Genomic DNA, 9,583 nt, shown 5'->3' with positions numbered 1-9,583 from the left:
TAGATTTTCAACTACAACATGTTAAGTATGTTTATGCTAAACAAACAGTGCCAGCCAAAACCATGTTCATATGAAAACTTTGTCCCCATGTCACTTCACACAGTCCACCGTGTGTCAGTGGCTTTATGATGGATGTGTTTATCAATTCAGTGGTTAGGAAACGAGAGAGGGAGCCGAGCAGATGCTTGCAGCTGGAGACCAGATTATTGGGTGGAGTGGTGTATGGGGGGAATGCTGTGTTTGTGTGCATTTGGAGTTTTGAGGGTTAAGGGGTGGGCAGAGGAGAGTACAGCGGGTAGAGGTGGAAGCAGGAGAGCTGGGCTGGGGGGTGGGAGTTATAATTTAAAGAAACCTCTCCTCTGAAGTGTTTGCCAAAGTGTACCCCAGCAAACACAATCATAAGTCGGCTTGGTTAGGCTTGCAGAACTAATGAGGGCTTGCACATTTAGGCGAGAGCTTTGATGTTCTGGGTAGCTGGCTCCTTGTTTTTTTTCCCTTTCTCTTTTCCTCTCTAGCCCACATCAAAAATGGAAAGGGAAGCTGGACAGGGAGCCCAGAAGCAGATGTTGCCAGCTGTTTTTCCTCTTTTGATGTATGTGCAGTATACACATATTTACATGTTAGGTATCATGTTGTATATCTTCTACATATACGTGTTTAGTATCAGTCTGTCTGTCCATCTGTGTGTCTATCTGTATCTCTAATTTTTTTCTCGATCTATGGTCTATGTCCATCTATCTATCCATCCATCCATCCATGTCTGTTTCTCTGTATCTGCCATTTGTCTGTCTGTCTATTTGTTTGTACATTCATCCATTCATTCATCTATCACTCTATCTATCATCTGCGGCTCTGTCTGTGTGTGTCTGTCTGTCTGTCTATCCAAATTTCCACCAGATGTAGCCATCAAGCCAAATATTGAGTTCATACAAAGAAATCAGAACATTTAAGTATACAAGTTGAGTCATAATAAAAAAGTGTAATGACACAAGGAATAAGTATTGAACACATAAAGAGAACAAGGTGCAAAATGGCATAGAAAGCCAGGGGATCACCTGAAATGTGTCAGTATTGAGAGAGAAACCCTGCCCCCCATCAGTACTAATTGATATCAGCTGCTTTAGTCCTAATTGATGGCTTAAAAAGGCTTCCCTTTACCCAGGAGGCACACAGGAAAGACTTCACCATAAACCGGTCACGATCAGGTGCTCCACGTAAGATCCCTGTTCGAGGAATCCAAAGAATAATCTGGAGAGTTCTCCAAGAGCCACTAGGGCAGAACTTTAGGAAGACCTTGCATCAGCAGGTACTGTTGTTTCAAAGAAAACTATAAGCACTGCACTGAACCGCCATGGCATCCATGCACGCTCACCACGCAAGACTCCATTGCTGAACAAAAAGCATGTTGAGGCTCGGTTAAAGTTTGCGAAAGAGCATTTGGAGAAGCCTGTGGATTATTGGGAGATTATAGTATGGTCAGATGAAGGCAAAATTGAACTTTTTGGCAGTCATTCTACATACCATGTTTGGTGAAAAAATGCCACTGCCCACCACCCCAAGAACACCATACCAACAGTTAAGTTTGGGGGTGGAAGCATCATGGTTTGGGGCTGCTTTTCAGCAAGGGGTACTGGCAGACTTCATATTATTAAAGGCAGGATGAATGGAGAAATGTACCGGGACATTCTGGATTAAAATCTGCCATCAACTAGAAAGTTGAAGATGAAAACACAGAAGCTGTGATCACCAACAAAGGCTTTTCTACAAAGTATTAAATATGCATGTTCAAAACTTATTCCCTGTGTCATTTTACTTTATTTATTACGACTCAACTTGTACACTTAAATGTTCTGATTTCTTTGTATGAATTCAATATTTGGCTTGATGGCTACATCTGGTGGAAATTTTGTGTCAATAGCCCACTTAGAAATTTCCTTACTGATTAAAAATGCTGATGTGTCAAATACTGATTTTCCCCGCTGTATCAGTCGTCTGTCTGTCTGTGTATCTATCAATCATCTGTGTGTTGATCAGTATGTTTCTGCAATTTGTCTGTCTGTCTGCCTTCCCCTTTCGCTCTTTTTTTTTAATTATTATTCTCTCTCTCACGCTCTTTCTTTGCTCCCTCTCTTTCTCCTTTCTCTTTTTCCTGTCACCCTCTCTCTCTCTCTCTCTCTCTCTCTCTCTCTCTCTCTCATCTGTCTGTCCATCTATCCATTCGTCTGTTTCACCGTTCATCTACTTACCTACCTGTCGGGTCTGTTGCTCTGTCTCTTTACAGTGAATGGTAGCTAACCAAAATATTTTCATAGGACCCAGCATCTGATCCGTGCCCTTTCTTTATACTGTGGCAGTGTCTGGTTGTCATTACTGCTGATGCTGTCGGTATGTTGCTCTGTATGTGTGATTGGCTGCAATGCATTTTGTTGTGGAGGGGGTCTCTGGCTGTCCAATTCCTCTGTCTTACACATGGGAAAAACAGCGACAGGAAATTCTTATGCAGCAGCCCCTGGGGTGAAATGATAACGAAATAAAGAAATGCAAACCAGATACTCAGCGCGTTATCATTCCTCCCCACTCTTTCACTACTTTCTCTCTTCTTTATTGCTATTGCCAGGGGTATTTTGATACGTGGGTTAAGCCGACAGACCTTAGGTGGTCATTTCACTCAGTCTACCACAATAGAACATCTTCATTTGTCAATCTTGTAAAGAATCAAATAGGAAAAACTCATGTTTATCTCTGAGATGTTGTTGTATTCAAACCTCTCTAAACACTCAGACAGAGCTTAGACATATTAGTACAGCATATCTGTGTTTAGTTAAGTCACAGACGAGGACAAACAGAACTCAGCAGCACATGGCGCAATCTTAACAGGCTGTCAACTTTAGACAGATGATCCCGCTAAGACAGGTTCCTTCCTCTATATGGCTTATAAAACCTTTTGAGAAAGCCCCATCCCTCTTGCCCGTAATGAGAGGTCAGTTATACCAAGAAACCTCTAGAGGAGAAGAATTATATCTAATACCCCAATCTATTTTCCAGCTTAATTCTAGAGGGTCTTCCTGGTTCTAAAGCCAGTTTAATAATAAAGACAATAAATCAGGCACAAAATCTTTTTACAAAAAAGTAAGGCTTTCTTAGAAATTGTACAACATATTACAATAATACATTCTCTACACTCTCCAAAGAGATAAAAAGGAGTAATAAATGTAAGTTAATTTATCTTTATAATTAATTTGATTTACTAAGCATTGCCGCACGAATGATAAAAGGTTAAAAATCCTAAACATTGGTTTGATGAATATGATTGTAAGTACGATGGCAGCTGTTTAAATACAATTTAACGTAGGTCTTGAGTGTATGAATGTCTTCCATCATCGCATCAAAGGCATCTGGCATCCAATATTGTTCACCAGTTCCTCTTTGAGATGAGATGTGACTGTTTCTAATCAGCTGCGAAAAATCCACAGGAGGCACAAGTGTTCTCCAGTCGTTCCTGCGCTGTCCGTCTCCTCGCCCTGACTGGTCGGCCTCTATGGGGGTGAGGATGGGGTTACGCAGCATATCAACTTCTCGATTTTCCTGGTTTTCATAAAATCCAACAAAAGTCGGAGCACTAAGCGAAGAACATTCTCCGTCCATTGCCGAGATTCTTTCCAGACTTCCCAAAAGCGCTGCTTTATATGTCTTACAAACCCTCAAAATGTTTTGAGACGATGCAACTTATTATCACAGCCATTGATACTCAACATTCACCCCAACTAAGCTGCTGTTTCATCATCCAAAACTTTTTAAATATATTTCCAATGCAAGGAACATTAAGTGCACTTTTCCGAATGTATAAAGGATTGACCAATACAGTATTTTGCATTGAATAATTTGTTCCTGCTGTCTTGATAGATTATTCTAGGACCGTAGATGCCATTTGGGGCATTTGCTTGGTTTTACAGGCTGAAGATTCCAAACTGAGAAAAAAAGACAAATGACATGAGTCACCTCCTCTTCAATCCCTGATTTGGCATTTTCAGAATAACAACAGCAACACAACACAAATAGATCCCAGATGAACGAGGTTAAAGAAAGGAGAAAATCGGATAAACAGACACAGTGGGAGAGCAAAACACACAGGCGGTCACATTGAGCATGACAGGGTACAGGTTACTGCATCTTGCTCCAAATGAAATGGACATGTTCACTTGCACACATTAACCCACTCCGTCACCCTGCACTCGTCACAGAGCACATAGCAGCACCAATGGAAGCGACAGTTACATCGTTCACTGCGTGCCTGTTTGAGGATGTTGTGTCCACGGCCGCAGCACAGCGACCCGCAGCCGTCCATGCCGGGGCTGCTTTTGTTGCAGATCCGACCCTGCGTGCCCAGCGAATCCATCGCCGGCTCGCGATCGCAGAAGTCGGGAGACTTCTCGAAGTACACCAAATCTCGTGTCATGCTTCGCCGCCGGTTCCTGATTTGCTCTGACCCGGTGGATCCGCCAGCACGAGAGTTGAACACACCGTTGTTCTTGTTCTGAGAGTTTATGAAGATGGCAGTCATGAATTTCTCTCGCAGCAGTGATCCCACGAGCCGAAATTCAGGAGAGACGTACCAGCAGGTCTTGAACTGGCAGCTGCCGGATGTGCCATGGCACTTGCACTTTCTTCTCATGTTGTCAGTAACTACCTGTTAAAGCCAAAACCATAATGAAGATGAAGTGGTTAGTTGAAAAGTGAAATGCTTTCTTTAAATTATTAAAAAAGGACATAGGATAAGAAACTTATTGGGGATTTAGTAGACGTGAGATATGTAACAACATGATGTAAAGATGAGTATAGACGGTTTCAGCGGTAACAACATAAACAAGCGGCTTTCGTGGAAAACACGTAACTTCCGGTAAGAATAAATAACAACAAAGTCCTTTTAAAGTAGTTTATTTATATAACAAGCAAAATAAAAAACACATAGATTACCTAGGAAACCAAAACATTTGTTATTTTCGACGAGGTATTTGTTTAAGAGTTTAGTTTTAGCAACTACTCGGACCATTAAACAAACAGAAACCAGAAGTAAAGTTCCAACCAGTTGCGTAATCGCATCACTGCACATGTGTGCGATGAAACCGTCTATAGTGAAATCATTGAAATAATCAAATCATTCATTTCTATTTTTCATTTCTTAATTTTGACAGACACTTTTATCCAAAGTGACTTTCGGTGCATTCAGTCGATACATTTTTAATCAGTATGCAGTGGCGGCTAATTCAAAATAAGTGTTTGGAGTGTCATGGGTGTGGGTCCTTTTTCCAAAATATGCGTTCTGCGCGACGAGAGATCCTGTGTCCATCACGTGTTTGGTCAAAATAAGTGCCTGCTGCACACGCGTCCAAACCGTTTATGATAAAAGAGAGGCTCACGTTTACAAAATACACGCAAGACACTCACTTAACAGTAAACTCTGATTACGCATGAGATTATGCGAGTATCTGGCAAATGCGAGCGTCTCTTTTATCATAAACCCTTTAGAAGCATCTGCAGCAGGCACTTATTTTGACAAAACACGTGATGCACATAGGTTCACTTGATGCAAAAAACACATATTTTGAAATTCACACATGATGGGCTACATACATGTTGTGACGAACTCCGCATTGAGGGTCCTCGAAAAAAGAAGTCACCGGCCGCCACTGTCAGTATGTGTTTTCCCTGGGATGGAACCCATGACCTTTGCATTGCTAACTGATACAGGAACACATTCCCTAAGGTCGATCTATTGTTTTTCATTTACTTTTGTAAGTTGCTTTGGATAAAAGCGTCAGCTAAATACCTAAATGTAAATGGAGAATTCAAATTCTTAAGAAAACACTACCTTTAAAGGTTTATGGGCCAAAAAGGGCATCGCTTAAAGGGATAGTTTACCCAAAATGAAAATTTTGGATTATATATTATATTTTGAGGAATGTTTTTTAACCAAACCGCTCGTGAGCCCCATTCACTTCCATAGTAGGACAAAAATACTATGGAAGTGAATGGGGCTCATGATCTGTTTGGTTACAAACATTCCTCAAAATATCTTAATTTGTGTTTATCGGAACAGAGAAATGTATATAGGTTTGTAACAACACGAGAGTGAGTAAATGATGACCGAATTAAAATTTTTGGGTGAACTATCCCTTTAAGTACATAGGGGATACTCTCCTTCTATGCCCCTGACAACACTTATCTATATTAAACCTACAACTTAAGTACAACAGATTTTTTGCAGATCATTATATTCGCACCTGTCTGCCAACTCTGTTATTGTGGATCCGCATACGGGCGTGTATATCACGAGGAGATCCTCTGGAATCCAACCAGTCTCTGGAAAATCGTACACCTAAACGGACATCATGACTACAGCCTCCCCACTCCCAGGTATCTTGCAGTGTTGAGACTTCATCTGGTATAGGTTTGAGAAGACTGACAGGGTGGGAGGAGCCTAGATTGCTTGGAAGTCCACTGTGGAATTCAGGTGTGTTCTCCCCTGCGCCCGCTATGGTCATCCCACTCCTCTGAAACGTCTGAAGTTGGAGCTGGGTTAACTTGAGACGAATTTTGTCGTCATCGACTCGTCGCTTCGCCTCGCAGCCGCACCCTTGCAACTTACCCAGGCTGCAAGCCGAAGCCACCGAGTGCACTACACCTGCGGCGAGCAGAGAAAGTGAAAAGGCGCTCTCTCTGAAACCTGGATGAAAGAGAAAACCGTTGCATAACGCTTGCAGTGAAGTAAACAGTTTCCTGTAAAAACACAGAGAAGGTGAAGTGCACGAGCCGGCTGGTGAGATAACAATCTATGTGAGATAATGATCTTCATATCTAAAATCTCATAAATACGTTTTCCACAGTGGAAACCAAACAGCTCCATTACATTAAACAATGACTCAACGGTGATTTTTCTACTTTGGCCAGTGTATACTCCGGGTAACATTTCAATGCCCGGATTATGACTGTATTGGCTCTCTACTAACTTCAGCACTTCCCATGCCCCTTTTGCCATCTACTCACCCCTGTTGAGAATGGCACTCTGATGGGGCAACTTGCCATGGTTCTCCAGGGAGGAGCAGTTCCAGCGCTGGTCTCTGAGTTGGTGCTGGCATTCGTGAATAGCAACCTGAATGCCCTGCAGAGCAGAGGCTGTGACATCAGGACTGCGCACACACAAACGCATCTGTTTTTTGCTCAGGCCCGCCAGTCGTAAACACACTGCATTGGGGGTAAGCACTGGCTCTCCTGCCACCTTCAGGCCAAGGATGTCATTGCCCAGGACCCTAATGAAAAAGAGAATATTAAAGGTTTACATAAAAATGAAAATTCTGCCATCATGTACTCTGGCTGATGTTGTACTAAACCTATATGAGTTTCTTTATTCTGTTGAATCCAAAAGAAGATATTGTGATGAATAGGGAAAAATATATAATATGCAAGTCAATGGGTACCATCCACTGTGCTTACTATCATTTATCAAAATATCTTCTTTTGTAATCAGCAAAGTAAAGAAACTCAGGATGAGTAAATTGTATACTATTTTTATTTTTGGGTAAACTATTTCTTTAACTTTAAAGCAGAGATATCATTATGAAGCAACTCCGTTAATATTGGAAGAGGATGCTTTAACATTAACAGGTGTTTTAAAATGATGCACATATAAAAACAAATATACTCTGAATGGGTGATATGACAATTTTTGCTTTTGAATCATTCTAAGTAAAGTATGAAAAGCAAAAAAAACAAGCAAAAAATGAAAAGAAAATTCAAGCATGTTTTTCTGTTTTGTTTATATAAAAAATGTAATATCAACATTTCTAATCTAATTATTTCAAAATTTTGAAATGTATCAAATGACATTATTTTCTAATTTAAGCAAGTTTTGATGTGACTTAGGTGTCCTGATATTTAAATAAGGCTGTGACCTCGCAGGAGACATAAATAAACCATCCATGATTATTCAAAAGCTCTGTTTCCTATCAGTATCTTGGCATGCCCGGTAATAAGCTTATGAGAAAATGACTATATGGAAAAGATTTGTGGGAAGTATTATATCCAAAGCATAACATACTGTTGTTATTAAATATATTGTACCCATAGACGGTTGGAGTCTTGAGAAATGTGAAGGAACATTCATAACCAACCAATCTCTGACACATAACTGCTTTTCATTAGTGCGCGAGTCTGTGTGTTTGCTCGCTATTGTAAATGTAAGCAGTAGCTGTACAGATCCGTCAATGAGAAAATACATTTAAGGCATAAAAATATTTTCATCCTGTTCGTTGCGCAGCCTACCTGAAATATGCATTTCTTAAGGATATAATTTGACGTCATGCAAACAAATCGAAAAACAAACATGCACTTCTAGTTCTTTACTTACGTGAAAGCAGGTGACAGAAGTGCAGCAGCCAAAATCAGGACTTGTCCCAAAAGCTGTCTATGGGATAACTCCATTTCGATGCAAGCCTTTCTCGACGGGACATTAAAACACCTGTAAGATCCTTCGGCGAACTGTAAAGTACGGATGACTTCAGTTGTTTCTGTGTGGATCTCGGAGTTTTAGAAGGCAGCATGTGATGAAGTTTGGGACGGGAGCTGTATGTCACTGAGGAGGAGGGGGCGCAGTTAGGATAGCCAAACGCCGCCTAGAGCGCTTGTTTTTAAACATGATGGGAAAAGGCCTGTCAAACTGTCGCCTATGCAATGTCCTAAAATTGATTGTGACCATCGTCATCCGCAACAATATATTGTTTATTAATAAATCCGGCTATGAATAAATCGGTATAGGATTTCAACAATAAACTTATCTAACCGATTTAAGGATGCAATATTGACAGAATGACCTTGAATATGACTAAACAATGCGTCTATTAGAATAAATTAGGCTATTAGTGCACATATACAGGTGTATATTGCACATTCAATATACTGTACACCTGTGCCTGCTGTTCCTATAAATGTGACAACTTGCTGTAGCCTTTTTTGTTATACTGTCACTCACTTACTACTATTTTTTCTATGTTTTGCGTTTTTCTATAGCTTATACACTCTTTTCTACCATATGCACTACTGACTTATTTTTTCCTCCCCTGCATACTTTTATTTGAACTTTAAACTTAACTAAGATCATTCATATAGGCTACAATAAGCGGGACAGCAGCAGGCAGGCGTGCGCTTTTGCTTAAACAATAAAACGAAATGCGTGTGCGCGTTCTTGTGTGCGCCCATCCTCCCACGCAAACCAGTTCAACAGTTCACCGTGCAGCTTTAGTGACGTTTTATTTTAATTACGCCGACATTCATCATTTTGCTCGACACTCTTAATGAGAGCGCTTTAAATGACTGTTACATTCAGCCTGGTGCAAATAGCCTAGAGCATTGCTGCAAAAATTGACTTATTTCGTTTGTTTGTCCACGCGCGTCTGAGTTCTAATGAGTCTAATAAGTGACCATGATTGAGGGGATTTTGTCAGAGCTCAATTTCAGTGAAAACCAAAATGTGCAATTACATAGTGCGCCAACAATTTGTACGCTATGCATAATGCGCACAGTAAGTTTG

General features: G+C 40.7%; 1 protein-coding gene across 2 annotated transcripts; it reads right to left on the bottom strand.

Annotated features, from left to right (window-relative positions):
* Positions 1 to 2,209: 2,209 nt before the first annotated feature.
* wnt10b (wingless-type MMTV integration site family, member 10b) lies at positions 2,210 to 8,927 on the bottom strand. 2 transcript variants are annotated; one of them, XM_065285640.2, is made up of 4 exons: positions 8,405 to 8,927; positions 7,045 to 7,307; positions 6,282 to 6,682; positions 2,210 to 4,687 (listed from the first exon to the last, which is right to left on the bottom strand). In XM_065285640.2, the coding sequence occupies exons 1-4, from the start codon at positions 8,476 to 8,478 to the stop codon at positions 4,196 to 4,198; spliced, it is 1,230 nt and encodes a 409-aa protein (XP_065141712.1). In that variant the 5' UTR covers positions 8,479 to 8,927; the 3' UTR covers positions 2,210 to 4,195. The 2 variants fall into 2 exon arrangements, with proteins under 2 accessions (XP_065141712.1, XP_065141711.1); XM_065285639.2 differs by having other exon boundaries at positions 2,211 to 4,687; positions 6,282 to 6,724; positions 8,405 to 8,918.
* Between the last annotated feature and the right edge of the window lie 656 nt (positions 8,928 to 9,583).

The sequence above is a fragment of the Paramisgurnus dabryanus genome, chromosome 21, assembly GCF_030506205.2.
Source record: "Paramisgurnus dabryanus chromosome 21, PD_genome_1.1, whole genome shotgun sequence".
Classification (NCBI taxonomy): domain Eukaryota; kingdom Metazoa; phylum Chordata; class Actinopteri; order Cypriniformes; family Cobitidae; genus Paramisgurnus; species Paramisgurnus dabryanus.
The sequence above is the reverse complement of the archived record's forward strand: the minus strand, read 5'-3'. Positions and strand labels throughout refer to the sequence as shown.

Coding starts and splice junctions, on each gene's coding strand:
- wnt10b (XM_065285639.2), bottom strand. CDS start 8,478: ATGGAGTTATCCCATAGACAGCTTTTGGGACAAGTCCTGATTTTGGCT. Junction 6,725..7,044: donor GAGTGCCATTCTCAACAGGG/GTGAGTAGATGG, acceptor TCTTTCATCCAG/GTTTCAGAGAGAGCGCCTTT. Junction 4,688..6,281: donor ATAACAGAGTTGGCAGACAG/GTGCGAATATAA, acceptor TGGCTTTAACAG/GTAGTTACTGACAACATGAG.